General features: G+C 37.4%; 1 protein-coding gene across 1 annotated transcript; it reads right to left on the bottom strand.

Annotated features, from left to right (window-relative positions):
* Positions 1-2818: 2818 nt before the first annotated feature.
* LOC107750639 (FERM domain-containing protein 5-like) lies at positions 2819-23882 on the bottom strand. The gene is made up of 14 exons (XM_016566128.1): positions 23781-23882; positions 13146-13250; positions 12634-12676; positions 12395-12473; positions 12071-12168; positions 11795-11918; positions 11557-11644; positions 11341-11429; positions 11167-11230; positions 10974-11065; positions 10375-10449; positions 10160-10228; positions 9969-10075; positions 2819-3910 (listed from the first exon to the last, which is right to left on the bottom strand). Exons 1-14 carry the CDS (start codon positions 23880-23882, stop codon positions 3330-3332), a joined length of 1716 nt encoding a protein of 571 aa, XP_016421614.1. The 3' UTR covers positions 2819-3329.
* Positions 23883-24393: the final 511 nt, after the last annotated feature.

Raw genomic sequence — 24393 nt, 5'->3', positions numbered from 1 at the left:
AGTGGCGTAACATTTCCGTCTCACGCTTGAGGTATTCGGCCAATCATAACGTACTGGATAGCTGGCCAATCAGAGCATACCTCGCTTTTCAGACCAATGAGGTTTGTAAAAATCGACGCGTTTCAGAAAGGCAGGGCATAGAGGAGAAACAATAATGTACAGTATGTGGAAAATAATGTGTTTTTTGAACCTTAAACCGCATAAACACATTTCATTACACCAAATACACAAAATAATGTTCTTGTTAGCAGCATCATATGACCCCTTTAAAATTAAATATTAAAAATGAAGCTAACGTTCTACACACAGCAATATAAACATTATTTTAAAAACATATTTATTTAACTTTTAAACTTAAAATGGTCTTTTCTGTTCTGTGTTTCTTTTTCAAAACTGCGTCACGGCATTTGCTGCTATCAATACAGAAGCATCCGTTTCGATACATGTCTCAGCAAGGAGCACAACCCTATTAAAAGCCGTGCTCCATGTGCCCCTTTTATACTTTGAGCACCTGCCCCTCCAAAGGTCTCTGCACGGCCCTGCTACAGACCTTGGCATTTCTCATTTGTTTTTTAATGGGCTTGTCAGTAAAACTCATAAAAACTACAGAAAAGTCATTTAAATTTGGTTTGGAGAAGGTTTATTTATTTTTTTAGAAAAACATAAAAATAAACTGCTTTAATGTATTCTTGGTACAACACAGGGTAAACCATTTATGGTATGAAACAATAAAAATAAAGGTGATGAAATTTACAGAAAATAATAATCTGATGCTATACAGTGAGTAGGAAGATCACTGGGCTCAGGCACAGCCAAGTCATTGTATAACAGTGATTCATTATCCATTCAGTTTGTCTACTGAGCTACAGCATTTTTTCGTTTCAGTCTGCTATTGCTTTGAATGAAACTTACAATCTGAAATGGCTGAAACAGTGTCCATCGCCATCAGTAACAGATCTGAAGAATTAGTCAGTCACAGTATATGGGAGCTGATTTATAGTACGACCTGCAGCTTGCAACCAACGCAGCGCCACACAAGCAATCAGCTAATTCTGAGGTTACTGAATTTATAATGCAGTTCTGAACCATCACGTTGCTATAGGTTTAAAAAACAAACAAAAAAAAAACACTTTTCTGCTGGCTTATCCGTGTCATTTATATTGCTTCATTTCTTTCACATGATAATTACCACCACAGAGACACACATATCAGGATCTTGCTGTAGGTGTTCTCATCTGTGCCATCGTTGGTATTGTTGCATACTTTTTTCTAGTTTTACTAGACTACTCTATGAAGCTACACACAAGCGACACACACAGTAGATAAAAGATTTACATAGGAACACTATGTTCCTTTCTAGGCTTTTTAACCCCCAAATATGATTCATAGGATATTTGCATTTGCTGCAGGCCTTACATTTCGAGAGTACCAATGAGTTCCAGTTACGTTTTATTTTATTTATTTATTTTTTACCAAAAATATTTAAATGAGCATAGAGCTGTGATTATGTCCATAGACCTTTGTGTCTTATATTTACCATCAGTTTGTAATTTAAATTAAATTACTCTGCCACTAGTCTTACGGCCTTAACAATACAACTCTTTACTATTGAATGTGTCTCATGAAGGCAACAGAAAAGTAATAGAAAAGTAACATATTTTGGTTTAAGCTGAAAATGCATTTACCAATTCAACCATTGTGAGTCTATGCCTTTAGATAAGATCATTTCATAACCACACAACTGGTAAACCAACAAATTCATCATCACCTACAGAAGATATTTGTCACATTTTCATTTTGATAATTAAGGTTGTGCAAGTAGACGAATGAGGTCTCTAAAATTATGCATGAATGCATAATGTTGCATGGAAAAATAATTGAACAAATTATAGATTATTCCTTTCAGAAATAGTTTAAACTTTCAAACATTTCACATTGCTTTGTCTTTCTGGAGCACTTTCTTTACCCTCTTCAGAACTTTCTTTACCCTCAGTAGGCCACCATCTACCACTAAATATCAGTGTTCATTTGTATAGGATAGCAATAGGAAGTATAGTTATTTTTTTCACTCTGGGTTAATACAGTATTTAAAGGTTATGTGGGAAATTTGTGATGACCCATACCTTAGTGTTAACATTTATACAAATGTATTCTCTGTAATACTTTACCTTGAGGTTGAACTCATTAATCCATTAGGTATCATGAACTAAAAATGAGCAACGATTTCCACTGCATTTACTAATGTAAGTTAATTTATGTATTATCTATTATTCATTGTTAATTTATGTTTGTTCATTAATCTTAATTTACCCATACTGTATATTGAAAGGTTAGAGATGTTAAATTAACATTAGCCAAGATGAATGAATGATTATTCAATGTTAGTTTATCATACCTAATGTTAACAAATTAAACCTTGTTATAAAGTGTTAATAAATTCACATCAAAACATTACTGAAGCTCCACTAAAAGAGAGAACCCTGTCAGTGGCTTTGATCCATACTATCGACAAACAGTCCTGTTTTAGTATGGTATGGATCAAATATACACCCTATACCAACATTTGACACTTACAAAAAATCATCCAAAAAAACTCATGCTCAAGCTTACATCCGACGTTAGAGGGATAGTTCACCCGAAAAGGTCAAGGTCATTTAAGACAATTCTGATGAAATTCTGTCATCATTTACTCAACCTCATATTGTTTAAAATCTGTAAGACTTTGGTTACTCTTCAAAACACAAATTACGGTATGTTTAATGTCTTTAAGTCCTTTTTGGATCTTCTAAGTTTTGGTTACCTGGACATACAGTGGAGGGACAGAAACCTCTCAGGTTTTATTTAAATATGTGTTTTGCAGATTAACTAAAGTATTATGTGGGAGTGTAAAATATGATAGAATTTTAATTTTTGGGGTGAACTATCCCTTTATTGGCTGTCTATTTTCTGACCAATAAAGGCATCTTTGTCTTTGATTGCAGTATGAGGTCTTGCTCGTCACAGTCTGGGTGAACATTCTTTGAGTGTAGATATTATATTTAAATGGTAGATACATTACAATTGGGTGACGGCAGCATTTAAAGAGCTATACATACCTTTTTTTTACCCGACTATAAAGTAGTGCTGCAGAGAACAATTTCACAATAACTAGAGCTGAAACATACACAGTTTTCTCGTCTTGGCATGGTATTAGGAAGTCCAAGGCTTTGGCTATGTAGATAATAGTCATTTCATTTTGATTTCATGGTACCATTATATTAATGCTCAGAATGTCTCACTCGTAGACTACAGACTACTCTCTGAGGAGACAGAGAGGGGTGATTCCACGCTCATTTATTAATGAGATGCCCACCCATCCAGCGCAACTTGCAGGCCAGCCAGCGCCTAAGGGGGCAAAAGTATTCATAGTGGAACTGCTGGAATTCGGGTGTCCTTCGGATGTCCCTAAGAAAGGCCAAGTCCAGCTCAGACTCTGTTAGCACAATAAGAAGTAGAAGGAGGGCAAAGAGCAGAGCCAGGGTCACTAAGATAAGATGTGCCAAACTACTGATGAACTGATTCACCCCTTCTTCTGGGCCATGTTGGGTTGGCCTAGTCTTCTCCAGTTGAGAACGTTTCCCTTTGGGTTTGACGCCCTGTGGCCTTGCCTGGTTTTGAGTACACAGTTCTGTTCCTCCTTCCTCTTGATTCCTGCGGGGGCCGTTTGTGTGGCGAACCTGAGCCAGGTCTGAGGGGTCGTTGGACACCGGTGTGGGAAGCACACTATCAGAGGGACTGTAAGAGTCCTCGGAAAATTCAGCTGTTCCGTGTCCTCCCTCGGCTCCATTTCCATAGGAGCGTAGGAATGAGTTCCCATTGGAGACCGATCGGACTGGCGTGGAATGGCCACTGTCGCGCAAGGACTCCAGACCTGAAATACAGTGAGGATGTTCAGTGGTTGTGTTTCATGTTGATGTGCTTTCAGGTTTCTGTGCCATTCATAATTTGAATCGAGGTAGCAAACAGGATGCAGAACTGCAATTATACATTTGATGTAAGAAACTGCAATAATTGTAATTTTTAGCTAGAAAAGGGCTTTGACAAGAATGAAGTCTTGACAAAATGTTGTCTAAAAGTAAAAGAGTTGATCATTTTAATGGTCTTATATGAACCGATTTCAAATAAATGCTGTTCTTTTGAACTTTCTATTTTTCAGTAAATCCTGAAAATATATCACGGTTTCAACAAAAATTTAAAACTTTATGTATTTATTTATTTGTTTGTTTGTTTATTTATTTATTTTTACTTTTTCTTTCTTTCTTTCTCTTTTTCTTTCTCTCTCTTTCTTTCTTTCTCTTTTTCTTTCTTTCTTTCTCTCTTTCTTTCTTTTTCTTTCACTCTTTCTTTCTCTCTCTCTCTCTTTCTTTCTTTCTTTCTTTCTTTCTTTGAGCAACAAATCAGCATACTGTATTAAATCAGAAGACTGAGTATTTCCCTCTCAGGAATACATTACATTTTAAAATACAGAAAACAGTTATTTTGAATAGTAATAATTTTTCAGAATATTACTGGATTTTTGATCAAATAAATGCAGCCTTGGTTAGCAATATTGACCAGGATGGAGGAACACTTAATTTCTAGAATGCTATAACCGGTTACATTTCAGTAATTCAGAATACTACACTTCCTTTAAATACCAATTCAACTTCCTATGTGGTGTAGCCAGTTCTTTTCAAATTCCAACTGATGAATTAAAAGGGAGCCAATTAATACATTCAGAATTTTACCCAACTCTAATGTATTATACTGATTTCATAAACGTACTGCAACACTGGTCTATATAATGCTCAAAAGTATTAAAATAGATCATTAAATTAAAAGTTGTACATTGGTATGGCAAGATAAATGTGTGGCAATCTACTTCAGCACATTAGTATCCAAGCTTTCTCCATATACAGTATCTCACAAAAGTGAGTACACCCCTCACATTTTTGTAAATATTTTATTATATCTTTTCATGTGACAACACTGAAGAAATGACACTTTGCTACAATGTAAAGTAGTGAGTGTACAGCTTGTATAACAGTGTAAATTTGCTGTCCCCTCAAAATAACTCAATTATTTTTTAGCCATTAATGTCTAAACTGCTGGCCACAGTTCCAGTAATCCATGTCCTTAGTCTGCTTGTCTTCAGCAAACGGTGTGCGGGCTTTCTTGTGCATCATCTTTAGAAGAGGCTTGCTTCTGGGACGACAGCTTTACAAAAATGTGAGGGGTGTACTCACTTCTGTGAGATACTGTAATTGATATGCCCAACTTGCAGAAAGTTTCAGAAAGTTTGCTGAGCTAGACGCAAGAAAAGTAATTAATACTACCCGGAGTCAAATGTCCCAACCAAATATAGCTGAAAAATAACCAAATAGCAGCTTGCAAATTCCAACAAATTGGTTAAACATTGTTGCAACAAGTTCTCATGTATTTAATAACAGCAAGCCTTGTGACGTCAATGATACATTGTATATTAACATTTATTCACAAGCAATAAAGCAAGAAAATGTTATTGCGAAAGGAGAAATAAAAATTGATATGTACTGATGAATTTAACTATGATGTAAATATAATAAGTGTATATATAGATCTAATTAACCACAAGACAACACAGGAAAATATAGCTCCACCCACCATCCATAAAAGCTACACACAATCCATGCTAACAATGGTCACACTCTAATCCGCTATATATGTGCACATTCAAATGCAGTCACACTAAAATAAGTTGAACGACCAGCTGTTACAAACGACCAGGAACTTTACCTCCAGTGCTGGTGGGTTGAACACCAAGTCTAGATGAAGCTCCAGAGGAAGTGGAGGAGCTGGGCAAGGACGGGAACAGAGGCATAGCCCCCAGAGCTTTCCCTAATAGCCTAGGTCCCATCGTCAACACCCGTACCTTCACATCCCGGTAACAGTGGTTGATCATCCGCAGGTGAACGTTCACCTTTGTCTTAATCCGTATGAGACACTTCACCATGGTTTCAGAATGTAGTCGCTAACGTGTGTGATGTTCTCAGCCCTGCGTAAGTGTATCACCACTAGACCCTGTGCCTCCCTCTATCCTCCTGAACAAAAACGACATAACACAATGTTGTGTGTGTGTTTGTAAAAGTGAGTGTGAGAAAGCGAGAACACCTTAAAGCCCTAAAGCTCCGTGAGTCCCTGTATGCCCAAAAGCCCAGCTGCCTGCACCAACCCCCTCAAACCCATTATGGGCTGTAACAAAGGAGCACATACACAACACACACTCATTCTGACACAAACCACATGACATACATGGACAGGCTCTCTATTTATAGACTGTGTAATAATAGCACTGTTGATTCTTTTAGTTGGACAAGTTTGTCATGTCAGTCCTCATTGTCTCTGTATTTTCTTGTGTATGACACAAATTGTCAGCCCACATATAGGGCATGTGAAGCCATGTATTTTTTGTCAGCATTTACTTTGTATTTTAATATAGTAAATGATTGTGAATAAACCGGTACATGTTATTGCAAGCACTTTGTGTCTGTTGTACTTTAGAAGTAGACTTTCTGTACAGAGCATGTACTAGAATAAAACTAACTTCAAACTCAAAATATAAAACACTTATATAGTACCCTCACACGCAAACACAACCATGATGGCAGTTGGCAGTGTCAGTAAAGTGACTGGAACAGGTGAACGTCTGGTCACATTGTGCACAATGAGGGCAGCTCTCGTGTTACACAGAGCAATAGAGAGAGATGGAGTGTAGTGTATCCTATCCCTGTCAAGAGCACTCTTTTGTTAAGTGTAATCTTTGGGGTCAGTAAGATTTTTTTAAAGAAATTAATATTTTTATTCAGCAAGGACAAATTAAATGGATCAAAAAAAGAAATCAAAAATTGCTTTCTACTTAAATATTAAACAGCACTGTTTTCGCCATTTATAATAAGAACATTTCTTGAGCTGCAAATAAGCATAGAATGATTTCTAAAAGATCATGGGACACTAAATACTGGAGCAATGGGTGCTGAAAATTCAGCTTTATCGCAGGAATAAACTGCATTTCAATTTCAATATTAAAAAAAGAAAAAAGAGTTATTTTAAATTGTAATAACATTTCACAGTATTACCATTTTTGCTGTTTTTTTATCAAATAAATAAGAGCATAAGGGATTTCTTTCAAGAATATAAAGAAATCTAAGCAACCCCAAACTTTTCAACAGTAGTCTATGTGCTTTTTAATTAATTGTGTGTGTGATAAATGATATATTTAAAAAATAAAAAAAAATAAAAAGAAAACACTTCACCCTGAATTGTAATTTCACAACTGCATTGTAAATTGTAATTTATTTTTTATTTTTTTTTATCTATTATTAAAATATTGGCAACAAGGGTCGGGCATTAAAAACCTACTGCAAGTTATATTCCAATAAGGACACAATAATGAATCCAAGTGGAAAGATAAAACAACCCAAAAATCTATGGAATGTTTTTATTACGGTATATAGTCACCCCATGAGAGGGAAAAAAAACGTTATACCACAAGATGGCAGCATTTCAGTGCCAATGGACTAACATCTTTTGCCTCGAGTTGCATTGAATTCCGAAGACACAGAATGCACTAACATTGTTTTTCTAGTCACAAATCTGCTTGCTACCTCCATTCGAATTCAATTTAGTTTTTGTTCTTAGAAAGGAGCAGTATATGCTAAAGTTGGTGTGTTTGTGTGTGCACAGGTTTGACTATAGGCTACTTGTGAGGTCCCAACAGTCCTCACTATTCGAAAATGTCTTCACTAACCCAGGTGAAAAAAAGTGCACTTCCATAATATACTTTAAGTGCTCTATTTTCACGCACTAATTTTGTACTTAATATACTAAAAATGATTCTTTAGTACTTCTTAAGAGAAACTTAAGATCATCTAAGTGTACTCAACTGTGCTATTTTGGGACACCATGAATATGAACTAAAATGCACTTTTAACATACCATTTCTCTGTATTTAAAAAATGTATTTAGTTACCCCTTGTAGTACACTTGAACCATCTTTCATACACTAGTGCACGCTCAAGTGTACAAGTGGTGACTAAATACATTTTTAAATTCAAAGAGAGTATGTTAAAAGCACATTTTAATTCATATTCATGGTGTCCCAAAATAGCACAGTTGAGTACACTTAGATGATCTTAAGTTTATCTTAAGTACTAAAGAGTCATTTTTAGTATATCAAGTACAAAATGAGTGCGTGAAAATAGAGCACTTTACAGTTTTTCTCGATTGCTAACACACTATAACTGATTCATTTGGCCCAATTTTCCCAACCATTCATACATTTCTCGAAACAAAGACACGTTTCTCAAAACTTTTAACACATTTCACCTGTTTGCACACACGTTCCAATTTGCTCTACACAAAAACACCATCATTTTGCACAGGTTTAACCATGTTCTCATTCAGAAAACACAAACACACAATATAATTAACTCAACCATCAAAAAATGAACTCAAACAGTGCACATTTATCCATGTGTGAACATTAAGCAGCAAAACTGCTGACACACCAGTCAGAATCTTAGGATGATATAAAAAGGAGCACAAGTGATTATGAGTTTTGGAAAATGAATCCTGGTAGTGGGAAACAAAGAGGAATAGGAGGGGAAAATAAAAATGAAGGGGATGAGGTCAAAGGATATTTGTTCCTGATGAAATACAAAGCATATCTATGACTAACAGCTCTCATTTTTAAATGACAGTAAACGTTTCTTAAAGTTTATTGCTGAATTTTAGTGTATCTGCACCCCTCTATTTATGTTGTATACTGTAACAGTCATTGACTAGCAAAAGGATTCCTATTTCCCAAAAGGAGGTTTTTGTAACAGTGTTTTGAATTGATCTCACTAGTGTTCTCTAGGCCGTGAAGTAGTGTGTGTATTTGACAGGTTTGTGTATCATCTGAGGCCGTAGTTTGAGTCTGACAAAAGAGAACATGTTTTTGACTAAACTATTTGATTTGCACAAGTTAGTGTAGTTTTGAGTTTGTGTTTAATACTGTAGTACATGTTGTACACCCTCAAACTCATTACTGTTGAATCGATTTGTAGCCAAGTATGTACTGTATTTGTGCAGAACTGTCTAGGGGAGGCAGAGAAGTCTTTTGTCAGAAGACTTAGAAACTGCTATAACAAATAAGGATACTACCAATATTGTAATGCAAATTGGCAGAGGATGCTGAATGAATGAATGAATTTAATTATGTATTTATTTATTCATTCATTCATTATTTATTTATTTCTGTAAAGTAACTGACAGTATATTACAATGTGTGTTTACTGTATATTCAGTTGTTTGGTCTTTGAACTTTTCTCTTGTAGTAGTGTAATGACAGTAAACGTTTCTTAAAGTTTATTGCTGAATTTTAGTGTATCTGCACCCCTCTATTTATGTTGTATACTGTAACAGTCATTGACTAGCAAAAGGATTCCTATTTCCCAAAAGGAGGTTTTTGTAACAGTGTTTTGAATTGATCTCACTAGTGTTCTCTAGGCCGTGAAGTAGTGTGTGTATTTGACAGGTTTGTGTATCATCTGAGGCCGTAGTTTGAGTCTGACAAAAGAGAACATGTTTTTGACTAAACTATTTGATTTGCACAAGTTAGTGTAGTTTTGAGTTTGTGTTTATAGTTGTGAAAAAATTGTGAATTGTTTCATGAATTGTGTGTTAGCAATCGAGAAAAACTGTAAGTACATTATGAAAGTGTACTTTTTTTTCACCTGGTGAAACCAGTTGAACACCACTACTGAGCCAGACCTTAATAGTTAAAAAGGTGTATGAATCAGCCAAATCAAGTTTATATTTAAAACTGTTGTTTAGAGCAAGTTTCTGAGAGGGATATGTTTATGGTTAGGGGTCGAGTTAGAGAATAGAAAATATCATTGTCTGATATAAAACAAGACACATAGGCTTACCCTCCATGATGGAAATGTGGACTGCTCTTCTTCGTGTTCGGGGAACGCTACTCTGTCGTGGGCCATGAGTGATGGAAGGACAACTCCTACTGGGGACCAGCCCAGCCCTGAACACACAAAAAGATGTGATATATCAATAGACATACTGTCAGGTATATTAAACCTTTCAAGGAAACATTGGGGGGACTCACCTGTGGATCTCTGGAGGCTCTCGTCTGATTTTGGCACTCTGTTCCATCACTTCCTTGGCCACTTTACCACTTTAAGATAAATTATGTAACCAAAATATGAGCGACGCTTTCAGCTAATCCATTAATTAACATATATTCAAAACACAGGCCTAATTAAGCAGAGCTGACGAACCCATGGGGTTCACTTAATAACCACCAAAGCAGATAATCCTCACCTATATCTAAAGCGGCTCCCTTTGAAGAAAAGATTACTACTGGATACAGTGCGAACTTGACTTGATTTCTCAAACCTGTAAGAAATAAAGAAAACAACATTATTTAAATTTTTATTCTGTGATTCTAGAAGATTCAAGATTTTGATTTGTAATGTGCTTCAATAAAAATAATAGTTTTTGAGGGAGAACAATATGATTTCAGTTTACATATTGATTTGTGTGTGTGTGTGTGTTTTGAGCATTTGAATTAAGTTAATTTTTTTTTTATATACTGAATTTTATGTAATACCGTAGACCCTTGGAAGTTTGCTGAGGACAATTACAAAAGACAGTTACACACACACACACACACACACACACACACACACACACACACACACACATACAAAGTGAATTGGTCCAATTTGAACAAGTAAGACTGATTACCTCTTGGTTAATTGATAGTTGGCCAAACTAGTTCTTAAGACACAGTCTTAACAGTGGCTTTGTTTATGCAACTCCCTGAGGACCACTGGTGTTAACTAATAAGCACATGTAAGAAGTTTATGTGAATGTTTGAGCTTAATTTTAACCTGATATGTCAAATCATGTGAACTTACTGGTAGAAAGCTTGGTTTTCAACCCCACACTTCCATAGATGCTTGCAGGCCTCAGGTGTTGGAGCAAAGTAAGTCAAGATGATCTTCTGATCCTTAGTAAAGGTCACAGGAGGTCAGCAGAGGTCAAGTGTTATTATTTACTTTTGACTCTTTGTTCTTCTGCATTATCTGGGGCTGCCTTGATTTCACTCACCTCTTGATGAGTTGCATATATATGAAATGTCTTTCCTTCGAACTTCAGTTTGGTCACTTCATTCCTGTACAATATGACAAAACACCGTCATAGTTATTCATAAACACACAGTCATTTGATCTCGACTGCTAAGCAAATGAAAATGATATGAGAGATTAATTTCCCCTCTCTCACCATTTGAGGAAATGAATCCTCCTGTTCCCCTGTAGTACCACAAAGCCAAATGGGGTAAATGCGAGAAATGCAACATTGCCAGACACATCCTGTGATCAAAAAAAATTACTTTCTTTATGAATGTAAAATTTAACAGACTACTTTCAGTTAGGAAACTTCTGTTGCACTTTGAAACGATTTCCTGGATATGGGCAGCTGATAAGTTTTGCTCCTGACCTTGCTTGGGTGTGGATCAACCCCATATGTTTCAAGAGTCTGAGCTTTCTTTAAGAAGTTCAGCTCAGCTGTCTCAGGACTCAGGCCTCTGTAGGAAATGAACAGACTAGTTAATTTTCTGCATTTGTTCTAGCAGATAAATTTTCTAAATTACATTTAATCTCTCCATTACAAACCTAACGTCCCTTTAAAAAGAGTGACATACTGCATGTGACAGGCTAATTGAATGGAAGCTTACGTCAGCTCGGATTTGTGGATCTCAGCAATGCGGCGCTCCAGGCGTTCAGAATGCTTGGGAAAAAACTGAAATTTAGAGCTGTAACCTTCCGGATGCTTCCCCGGGTCATAATCTCCAATCTCAGCTAAAAAATATGAGAGAGAATGAAACTGAACCAGTGTCATCTTGAGAGTCTTGTCTTACAGTAACGTCAATCATATATAACAAAGCTCTTGAGATGCCATAATTCAACAAATACTGTAAAAAATGGCTGCTGTGACTGTGATTTGCTGTTACCCTGCAGAATAAATGCGGCCAACGTAGCAGCATCTGAACTTTTGCACAGGAGTCGGCCATGATACAAATCTCTTTTAATCTGTAGGAAGACCAGGTATCTGAAAACAATGCAGAGGATCTTTTAAACCGTCACTGCACTCATCATAAATACTTTATATAAGTTTTGATAAGAATTGTATACGTTTCTGTAACTTGTACAGTATAATATTCCATATTCCAGTTCCATTTTGTTCTTTCTGATTATGTATTGCTAAATATATACATACTAAACTAAATATATACATTTTGAACAAAAATAGACTGCATGTTATTAATGAGCTGTACCTAGTGATCTCTTCTTTAAGAGCAGCAGGGTCCGGAGGATAGAATTTAACACGCAAACACATAGTGTAGGGTGGCTGGGCTAGGACATAAAACATTTACATAGATATAATTAAGCAGTCAGTATAATCTTTTGGCATTTACGAGGGATATCAATGAGGGATATGAATGCAGTGATTGTTCTTTTCACAACATGTATAAAAAGGAAGTAGCTGGGATTTTCCACACACAATATGACTTACATCTCATTTGTTTGGTAATTGCCTTGCTGCACTCCAGCCAATGCTGAAACAACAAAATCAAAACGAGATTATGTCTATAATGCAGATAAAGATTCCAGTTTAACACATTATGACCAGTATTGTCAACTGATGACTGTTCACCACATTACATATCTATTGCATCACACCTTGCAGCTCTTCATCTGAATAAGCATGTGATCATTGGGTGTCCTGCTTCACGCTCATGCACAAACATTAACATTGATACATTCATCAGGCATGGTTAATTGCAGGTCAGAGCTACAGTATGTATTAGCATGAACCTTATCAGGGTAGATAGTACCATAATTAAATTGATGTGACGGAGAGCAGGCTGTGATGAATATACAGTCTGATCATTTGATTGTATTTTCTGAAAGTCTGCTTTTTCACAGTCATAGTTGTGTTGATATTTTCAATGCTACATTGGCTGAATAATCCACAAGTGTTGTACATTACTAACAACTCATATTTATTATACTATAGGAACTCACCCGTTGCTTGTCTGGGTCCACAAATCTGATGCCAAAGTAGTCTTTCTCAAGCAGGTTTAGATGCTGACAGACCTGCTCAAACAGCCATTGCCCTTTTGCATCCCTCTGGAACAGAGAGACACGGGAATCAACGTGACAATGCTGGGACACCGTCCTTGGGATCATATCGGATCATTTCTATTCACAATGCCTCAGGCCTACAGTATATTTAACATTACTCTACTTTCTTACCTGACATCCCATTTAGTCCAGGTTTAGCTCTACAGTGTACTATTTCTAAACTGTGTAATGTTTGGAAACAGGAATTTTAGCTCTTGAATAAAAATCCATTACTCCCCTTTCTTTTACATGGGGTGGCTTTAATGATACCCAAATGTAACATGATGTCTAACCTCTTATATTTTATATTGTAGGCAGGGTAAACAGCAGATATACAGCACTGAATCTGACAACACAGCATAAAAATGAGTTACAGAAAATCCCTGTTCTCCCCCATTTCACACTTAATGGCTTTAATTTTACCAGTACTCTTAATGTTACCAATATTCTGTTTTATAAAGCTTTTTTTGCCTGATGTGAACAGCATCAGATAGCAGGGTCACTGAATCCAACAAAGCATTAGAAGTTAGCAAAATCAGTTACCCCCCACCTTATTTCACACAATTCTTGCTAGTGGTGTCTAACCTCCTGTATTTTATATCACATTTTGGTCTGTTGTGAACAGTTTTATTGTAGGGTCACTGAATCCGACAACACAGCATTAGAGGTTTCCTCACCGGTCGGGTACCTATGTCTTATGAACCACACCTGGCTCTTTGACAGAAATCATGTGGCCCGCCAGGTCTCTGACCTTAACCAAGAAATTATTGATAAAAAAATTTGACAAATCAATGGAGTTGAAAAACGTCTCAGGTTACTTATGTAACCATGGTTCCCTGAGTAGGGAACGAGACACTGCGTCCTCTAGGGGTCGCTATGGGGAACGCCTCGTCGTGACCCGTGTCTGAAGCATACATAGAAAAACACCAACTCGTTGGCCGGCGACAGCCATGACGTCACTACCGGTGCGACTATAGTATAAATAAGCGCCGGGAGCACACATCATTCACTTCTTCATCTGAAGCTTGCTTATTTATTTGCTACATAAAACATCTGCGCGAAACAACAACAGGTCTGAATGAGACGCACTCTCTGACAGCAGGTGGCGCCTATGAACAGGGTTGCCAGGTTTTCGCAATAAAACTAGTCCAATCGTGTTTCGAGGGGGGTTCCCCTGTAAAAATCGCATTCCGGGGGTAAAATACACGTTTTTCGGCGGGGATCTTCGAGTAAAATTCACATTACAGGGACTAAATATCACGTTATTGGGGTCGCTTCAACCCGCGGACATGAACAACAACCCGCGGCAACAGTGTTAAAGTAGCCTTTCCTGCGGACTTGGCAACACTGCTTATGAACCGCCCGCAATATAGCGTTTCCTTGTTTACCGTTGTAAACAAAGCAGAGTTGCGCTTTATATGGAGAAGAAAATGCCATTGCCATCGAAACTTTTCTCAAGACAGTTCCCTTCAGTGATACATTAATATAACCCCATAAATGTAATGCATTTTTGTACTTATTTTACTGTTTGTTTCGGGATCTACTGGGACAGTGATAAAGATCTACCAGTCGATCGCGATCGACGGGTTGGCGACCACTGCTCTAAGCAATATGACATCACATTGCTTAGGCCCCGCCCACATCTTTTGACTGGCAGCCCTGTATTGCCATAGTTTCCACCCTCAGCAAGTTGTCTTTGGTTGTACGCTGTACTCCATTTTCTCTGCGCTCGAGCAGCTGTAATGTCAACAATGTCTAGTTCTACTGGCTCGACCGTTTATTGCTGTAGGTATGCAAAGCAGAGATGTATGCTACGCTCTCTGCTGAAGACGGGCGGGAATATGCAGCTTATTTGCATTTAAAGTGATACACACCAAAACTGCTCTTTTTTTAGACACGACCCAAAAATGACATATTCTAGATGTTATAGTAAATGATCTGTGGGGTATTTTGAGCTGAAACTTAACAGACACATTCTGGGGACACCCAAGATCAATATTACATCTTGTAAAAAGGGGCATAATAGGTGCCCTTTAAGTTTATATTGTAAGCTCCTGCACTCAGATTCAAGTAGCTACGTAGCTTTTTTTCGGTAATGACAAAAAGAAAGACTTTTAGAACAGCAGCAAAAATTTAAAAGTATATAAAAAGTGACTGGACTAAAACATATCCTTTAACTGAAACCGGTAGTGACGTCATGGCTGTCGCCGGCCAACGAGTTGGTGTTTTTCTATGTATGCTTCAGACACGGGTCACGACGAGGCGTTCCCCATAGCGACCCCTAGAGGACGCAGTTCGAAGTTCCCATGAAAGGGAACAGCCAATTACAGTTTTTTTTTTTGTTTTTTTTTGCTGTCCAAATCCACTCACTCCTTATTTTTTAATCCCCATTAAACCAAATCAGTCTCACTAGGCCTGCTGTTTTGATTCTCTAAGCCAGTGGTCACCAACCTTTTTAGGCCCAAGATCCCTGACCTCGGCCTTTATGAAAGACAAGATCTACCTATTGAAGAATTGATAGAAAACACGACCCAAAAATGACATATTCTAGATGTTATAGTAAATGATCTGTGGGGTATTTTGAGCTGAAACTTAACAGACACATTCTGGGGACACCCAAGATCAATATTACATCTTGTAAAAAGGGGCATAATAGGTGCCCTTTAAGTTTATATTGTAAGCTCCTGCACTCAGATTCAAGTAGCTACGTAGCTTTTTTTCGGTAATGACAAAAAGAAAGACTTTTAGAACAGCAGCAAAAATTTAAAAGTATATAAAAAGTGACTGGACTAAAACATATCCTTTAACTGAAACTTGTGCTCTGCTGTGCCAATAAACAGTATGAAACTTTTCACTGCATACTTTTGCAGCACAGACCTTTTATGTCCTATATCTGTGTGTATTTATGTATGATAATCAGCACAGCTCTCAGTGGGCAGGACAGTTTGAAATTATTACTAAAGTAACATGGATGGATGAGAAAGTAAAAAGCGGGATGTGCTTAATATTAAAAAGAAATATTAAAGCGTAATAGGACGGGATGCTTTATGTACTCGCGCTCCTATAGTGGAACATCCCATAAAAGCCTTTGTCTTCTGTTGCGCACCTAACGATTATATACAAGCAGACAGTCTCAGAGATGTCACAATTATTAAACACGTTCTAAGTATTCGCCCATTCAGTCTCATATATCAGTTGCATTCTTTCTCGAGCTTAGTGTCTTTAACTTCAGTACGTAAAGGTAAGTTCAATACCGATGTGTCGAGCTTCATTTGGTGAGTCTGTGCTTAGGACTTCACGGGTTGCGTACGCTAAACGCAATTCCCGCGAAGGACTTGATGTGTCTGCTGCTTCAGTTATGCCGCGAAGCACCTGGTTTACTAATGCACACCCTGGGGTGAGACAGAGTGTAAGGCTGGTGCTGAGGACCCCCAGCAAACACGTGAAGCCGGGCGCCTCCACAACGTACAGAATTGGGTAGGGGGAAGGAAGCATTTAGTTTTCATGGGGGCCACACTTTTTATATCTGAGAAACAGGCATTCACCAAAACAATAACAACCCATATTATAACTGAAATAGACCAAGTTCTATATTAAAACAGATCACCAATATGTTAAACCTAGAACAATTTAGATAAATTACACAAAAACCCATTTGCACTATGCCTACACACTTCGTAAACCAGGCCCGGTGTTCTGTCGATTTGTGCTACCTGTCAGATTTTGCTACCTCCCATTAAAACAGTAGGTAGTACAATTCGCCAACGAAAAATGCTACCTATCAGATTATGTTTTATTAATGTCTACACCTACCCCTACAGTAATGCAAATACAATAATTATGTGTTGTTCAGCGTGAGAAAAATGATGTAATATTGATGTCCGAATCCATTCATTATAACAAACTAAGCATTGACACGATGTAAATGAGAATCATTGTGAGACAGAAATATAACAGCAAGCATGTCTTGATGAGTAGTCACATAAACACAGACGATGTAAGCACTGTTTGTTAGCACTGTGTGTTGTTCTTCACTCATTGACTCACTCAAATACACACACACAACTCTGAAGAGGATGCTCCTCAGGTGGTAACATAGTAAATTAATACATAGTAAATTGCACAATTAATTTCATATTGCAACTTGTTTATTGGTCAAAAAAGGTTCCCAACCCTGGGTTACCGAAATCTGTCACCCCTCTCTATTTCAAACACAGTATAATATAAACTGTCTAACCTGCCTAACAGAAACCTAAGGGGGGCAGACTTCGATATAACACCAATGTTCACCAGTCACTGGGATTAGTGGCAGTCCATGAGGTAATTATCAGTGAGGCTGATATGTAAATCAATATTGATTAAATCAAAAGGCTGCAGGTTCATTTTTATAATTTTTGCTTTTGGTTTGGCTATGTGACCATGCACAGATAATCCTGACCTGACATCTACTCACCTATCTGAAGATGAACTCCATCCTCCACTCCTTCATTACTGCAAATTTATATATGACCTGTATATATTCATATATTCAAGACCCATTTATAAAAAAGAATGTTAGAAATGTGTAAAATGTACCTTATAGACACTGTATCTTTTTTAGTGTGCTGTAAGATGCAAACCTGAAGAGAAAAATAAAATATAATAGAAACTATCATTAATCAAATGATTACAGACTAAGCAGAATGAAACAGAAATGTCAAATTCTTAAATGCTATTATATCTATTACTTTATTATAAGTATCTGGTTTTATTGATTATTTATTTTCATTTTCATATAAATTTTTTTTTACCATTTTACCAAATAAGGTGCATTTTAATTTGCATATTTATGTACTATTTGCCACATTTTTCTTGGCACACTTTGGACCCCTTAGTACCAGTTGGGCATATTTATATTTATGTTTAAATATACTTTTAATATTTTGTATATAATTTTTATATTCAGGTTAATTTGACTCCTCTGATGGATCACCACTTGTGATCGCAATCTTGCTGTTAGTGGAATTGCTGAATGAGGTATTTTGTTACAGTGGTGAACAGTCTGATACATCAAGCCCAGGTGGTGGCAATAATTACAGTGGCAGTCAGAGTACAACTAAAGAGAGAGGGTGTCAGCATGTGGTCTGACTTCTGTTTTAGTTCCAACATTATGTCTCTTGCTCCAGAGAGAGCTTAATATTTCAGAATCTCTCTGGAGACATCAGAGCTCAATCAAATATTAACATTCACACAGCACTTTGAAGGCCTCTTAGAAAGCTTTAGAGCTGTGTGATAGAGGAAAGTCAGATTTTAAAATAATTATTATCTGCAAAAAGCAGTTCAGGAAAGTGAAGGATCAGGGTCACAACAGCAGCAGCTTTCAGGATTCTAAACAGACAGATGTGAACTAGCAGACTGGCTTATACGACATCATAAGCACTAATGTGGAGTATTTGCCCAGTGGTGTGAAAAACAGCCGGAGATTTTATACACAGCAACAGGAAAATGAGACGAGTATTTTGTTTATTTTTTGTAAGTGTGCTCATGATTGGATGGGAGGCAGAGTTAATGCCAGAAACTACAAGCAATGTCTGACACTAGTCATCTCAGTTTGTTCTCAGATCTCTATTCACTCTTTTTAAATATTCAAATCAGCTCCATATCTCCATCACAAACAATATTAATAAATTATGCCTTTCAAGTCATGAGAAGGAAACCTAGAGAGATCTAAAGGTGTGTGTGTGCGCGTGTGTGTGAGAGAGAGAGAACGAGAGAGGGATATAAATGGTTTATATGGTTCTCTTGGTAAAAAGCAGTGTCTGACTATTGCTTGCTTGCCTCTGCATGACAACTAAATAGTGTAAGGAGATGACTATGTTCTTAATGAAAACTTTCCGTCACTCTTGCTCTCATACACTCTTTAAATACTTTAGATGCAAAACCCCAAACCTTCCACATCATGATTTAGACAGCTGCACTGGAGCATGTATCAAAATCCTGCAATTATGCCATATGGCCAAGATTTACTCAGAAACATATTCCCCTAATTTCCCAGGCAGGTTAATATCAAACGAGAGATCAGTTTTAATTCTCCCAAATACTAGTAACCTTAAACAGAAATCTGTTTGGTCCTAAAATGTAAGTGCTGCTACAGGTCTTGTTCCTTGCTGTGCATTTTTATGCTAATATGATATAATTCGGCATTTTTTAAATTTAAAGTGTTAGTTCACCCAAAATGTAAAATTCTGTTATCATTTACTCACAAGTTGTTCCAAGCCTGTATGAGAATCATATTTGGGGTTCAACAGAAAAAAGCAATTCACAAAGATTTGAATCAAATTGAGGGTGAGTAAATAATGACAGAATTTTACATTTTGGGTGAATTATTCCTTTAATAACCTGTTGTCACTATATGCATTTATTTTTATAAAAGAAAGCAACATCAACATCTAATTTTGTCCCTGGGCAGAAAGAAAGCCAAATGGGGAATGATACAAGGGTAAGTAAATAATGGTAAATTGAAAAATGTATTTCAAAAAATGCACAACTATACTCAGTCATATCAGTAGTTTGAATAAAAGATTTTATTTTACGGAAGCAGAACACCTCAGGTGGGCCCAATGTTTCTACAGTGTATTGGTAACAGTCCAATGCAACTGTCATGTTGGCCAGTGCAACATGAACAAGAACTTGCCTCTTTAAATACAAACAAATATTAAATTATTCATACAAACAAAGATTCCATTGCTTTGAAGTAAAATCCCATGAAAATCATTTGGTTAGGCTGTAAGCAACTTCTATATAAAGCATGTTTTCACAGAATGACTTGTCCTATTGTATTTAATCAAATTTTCCATCAAAGTGTAAATTCATCCTGACCTGGTTTATCAAATCATCTTATCTGTTAGTTGCATATGGCCTGCAGATTATTTTACAGGCAGCATTTGAGCAGGAGCAAAATAGTGCCAACAATTGGATATGCAGCTGTAGACCTGAGCAAACCAACAAAGTCTTTATATATATAAAACGAGTGAGATATAAAGTCATCCTTTCACATTTCAACGTACTGGCAAGTACACTAAACTGTGGGGGACAAAAGGCCCAGATTATCTAATTCTTGGTTTGTTGTTTGTCTTGTAACATTAGCTCAAGACAGGAACAAAGTCAGAAAGACATGCACTGTCACTGCTGCATGGAGTGTGAGAAGAGGACTTGGAAAATGAAAGTAGGCACGCGAACAATACCTTTACATTGTCTGACAGTCAGAGATTTAAATTTGCGTGACTTCATGCTGGCGCCTTTATATTGTAACCATGCAAGACAATATAATAAGTAGCTGAATTTAATCTACATTTATGTATTTGGCCGATTTTAGGTAAACATTTTATTAGTTCATGTATGTCCTGGGAACTGAACCTATGACCTTGGTGTTGCTCCATCTCTAATGTTTGAGCAATGGGAATTTGCATTGAATACATTAACATAAACCAAAATAAAAAAAGTGGGGGGGGGGCTTTTTTTAATCTTTCGATATATTCTGCACATTATGACATCTAGCCACTATGACACTAATTTTATACATTTTATCATGAACAGAATGAAATCTGTCACACTTTTTCCTCTCATTTTCTCTGTTGTTTTGGTCATGTGTTGATTAAGAATGACTGACTGAGGAGTTTGATTCAAAGAGGCAGAGGAACTAGCCATCCCCCACGGTCATTTTACAAATTACACAGTAGGTTGAGTTTGTAATAGCCTTCCATTTCAATTATTACTCTTCAGGACAATAACTACTGGAGTACTATGGAAAGTCTAAGAGGAGTTATGTGCACTTCATTGATAACGGTCTGCTTTTGTGTTGTGAATGAGAACAAAGGTCTGCTGATATCTGGCTTGTCCTCGATAGGCAAGAGTTGAGGATTCTTTTCAGTTCAAAAGTGAGAGATAAAGAATGATACAAGGCCTACAATAAATAACCCTTCCTCCAATCACTCATAAATGCACAGATTGTATAAAGCACAATCTTTGTGTGGCACAAGCCTCATTACATCACAGCTCCCCCCACCCCTGCAGCCCAGATAGGATAAGTCAACAATGTTACAGTGGACAAATTGACGAGGGTTATGTAACATTTTATTATCTGAATAGTTGGCATCTTGCGTTTGACAGGCGTGTAGTATGTGTGGCCCAACAATAAGCAGTGAAATCTACCTGAGAGGCAATCGCTGACCTACACAAAGGTGAGCTCTGTAATGAAGGTATATGTGTGAGTGTCTCAGATATCTGGTCTCTAGATGTGTGACTGCCAGGAGCCAAACACCGTCAGCAGTCTCTCAAAACAGAGAGGCCATATTTCACTAATAAGCATTTCATCACTAACCAAACTCCACTGTCCTGATCAATCAATTACAGAGGACGATCCCAAGTGGGACACGGGAAGGAAAGGACAGGAGAAGACTATCTCTATATACAACTGCCATGATTGAATGAATCCTGTGTTGGAGACGGGTATGTGCGTGCGCACATGTGTGCTCATATCCTGTCTGACGAGAGCAGGAGCAGCTGGGAACTGATGATGGAATCGGCCTGTTGCCATGGAGACCACAGCATCACACAGAATTCCAAGGACAATGGAATGTCACAATCTAAGGTTGATATTCCCAGACACAAGACAGACATGACCTCACACAACTAGTGGCATCAGTGCAGACCATCACCAATGCACTTTTCCAAGAGTTAATGCTTCATGTTGTGAAACCCCATGTGTAAATTACTTACACAGAACACTTACGAAATTTCAAACCAGTGATCTTCTTGTCTTAGAAGAAAATTTTTTATATTGTTCCAGTTGTCAAGAATTCTGCCTCAACTAAGCTTTGAATATCCTCACAAAATCCAGTAACTCGCTGATGTAGCCATGATAAACTGTCACACCAAAATGTTCAGATACTGTACATGATCCTATAGATATTTCCCTATATTATATATATATATTTAATGCACAGTTCAGTCTATTTAAAAAAAATGCAGCCCAATCTACTGTGTTAATATGGAGGAATTTTCTGAATTGGTTTTTCACAGATGTTTTACTAGTAGTTTGAATGAATGTGTTGTGGTTTCGGGTTAAAGAAAATGTCCATAAATTAAGGGATGGTGTCCTGGCAGAAAATTACCACTACCTTTTCTGTTTGTTTTTTTTCCTGAACATTGTAAATTATACACAAATATTATCTGCTACAGTCTACATTTGTATTTTATGTATGTTGTAGAGATGCAAGGGAGTTGCATTCTAGAAAGGCTGATCCTGTTAATTGTACACTCTAAAAAAATGCTGGGTTAAATACAACCCAGCGCTGGGTAAAATATGGACAAAGCCAGCCATTGGGTTACTGCCTAGAAGGTTGTAACCCTAGACGGTTGGGTTAAACATTTAACCCAACTGTTGGTTGAAAACAACCCAATCGCTGGCTTTGTCCATATTTTACTCAGTAAGATAAGATAAGATATAACTTGTCAATATTTAGCCCAAAATGCATGTCAGTTGTGTCTTGTTTAAAATGAACTTCAAAATATCCACATTAACTGAAGATTTAATAGATTTTTACTTTTTTTGCCAGAGCAGGTACTATTTCAACACCACAGTATATTGCACATAGGCTTCAGCAATTTTTCAGCAACTATTTTTGATCCTGAACATCTGTGAATATTTGGCCCAAGAGTGAACTCATTAATAAAAACATGCCTAACACTGATATAGCACCTGAGACATTTTCATTGCTCATGCTCTTCCTGTTCAAGCTCCACTGTGTGGACAAAAAACAGAACCACTGTTCTTCTTGGCAACTCAGCCAATGGTTTTGCTGTATGTCCCAAACATTCCTTTTAATTGTTCATATAATGAAACAGTAATGTATACTCATGCAACTCAATACAAGTCATTTATGACATTCTAATCAACAGTTTTACAAATCAATTAATCTTTCATCCACGCTTTTGGGCTGTTTTAGGCAAACAGTAGAAACAAAGCATCTCTGAATGCATAAAGAGTGAGTCTGATAATGTGTCTAGAAACATAGCTTTTGAATTGCATAATAATGTGGCTTGGTAGTATCTGTGGTCAAATAAGAAGCACAACAGCTACTGTATCACCATTACAGTATTGCACGTAGGCTACTACAATCTTTCAGCAGTTGTTATCGTGGATAGTTCGCCCCGAGAGGCAATTTAATGTATAAAACCTTTCCACTAGTGTCTCTTCCCGCTGAATGTGACTCAGGTCTCCCGGGCTGGCGGCAGGCACTACGTGACAGGTGACCCGCTGCTCTCTAAAGGCAACAGACGGGTCACCGAAACTAGCGCTGATTCACTCATCGCGTGAGCCAAAGGAAATTTCGTAACACGTTAATTAGCCATTACGCATTGCAGCCCTTGTGCAGTGTCCAGATGCTCGCGGATATTCACGCTTGAATGCGCAGCATCAGCAGCGCGAGCATTGAGACACGTGTGTCGGTGACGGGGATCACCCGCTCGTGATGATGAAAACATGTTAATACTGACCTGAACCGTACAAGTGTATTCCGAGTCGTCCAGCAGTCGCACCGTACAGTTGAATTCCCTGTCAAGACTCCGGTCGCTGCCACTCACCAGTCGGCTCAACATATTGGCCAGTCAGTACAGACGCATGAGCGTTTAGGACGAGCGCAACATGTCACTCACTGCAGACATGCCAGACAGACCCTTCTCGGTGATCAGAAGCCCTTTTGAGTCATCGCTCCCCATCATTATCCTTTGGACTGGACGGTGTGGTCTCCTCTGCCGTTGGTGGTTTTATGCCAACGTTGGAGGTAGTCCAATGCACTGAATAGACTCAGGCACAACAGCCCATCCATATTCATGCATTATTTCTGGGGAGGGCTGAGGCGGAATATATTCATAAACTGGAAGCCAGTGAGAGTCAATGTTCATAACTGTTTAGATGAAGATGGATTTGTCTTCTGGAGTATCATTAACACTTATTAAAAAATCCGAGAAAGAACACTATATGACAGCACACAATGTTAATGAGAAAATAAAAGAGTGTTTCTCTTTCCAACAAAGTATATTTTACATTATTATTGTTATCAACAATTATGAAGGTCCTGCTTATGCAAAAAAAAAAATTTTTTATATA

Source organism: Sinocyclocheilus rhinocerous, unplaced genomic scaffold, assembly GCF_001515625.1.
Source record: "Sinocyclocheilus rhinocerous isolate Xijiao unplaced genomic scaffold, SAMN03320098_v1.1 scaffold19, whole genome shotgun sequence".
Taxonomy (NCBI): Eukaryota; Metazoa; Chordata; class Actinopteri; order Cypriniformes; family Cyprinidae; genus Sinocyclocheilus; species Sinocyclocheilus rhinocerous.
Note: the sequence above shows the minus strand (reverse complement) of the source record. Positions and strands in the feature narration are given on the sequence as shown.

Excerpts from the sequence above, each read along its gene's own strand:
- LOC107750639 (XM_016566128.1), bottom strand. The coding sequence starts at position 23,882 with ATGTTGAGCCGACTGGTGAGTGGCAGCGACCGGAGTCTTGACAGGGAA. Across the intron at positions 12,169-12,394 it reads CTTAAAGAAGAGATCACTAG|ATACCTGGTCTTCCTACAGA; the intron begins GTACAGCTCATT and ends CATTGTTTTCAG. Across the intron at positions 10,229-10,374 it reads GGGAGCCGCTTTAGATATAG|TGGTAAAGTGGCCAAGGAAG; the intron begins GTGAGGATTATC and ends TTTATCTTAAAG.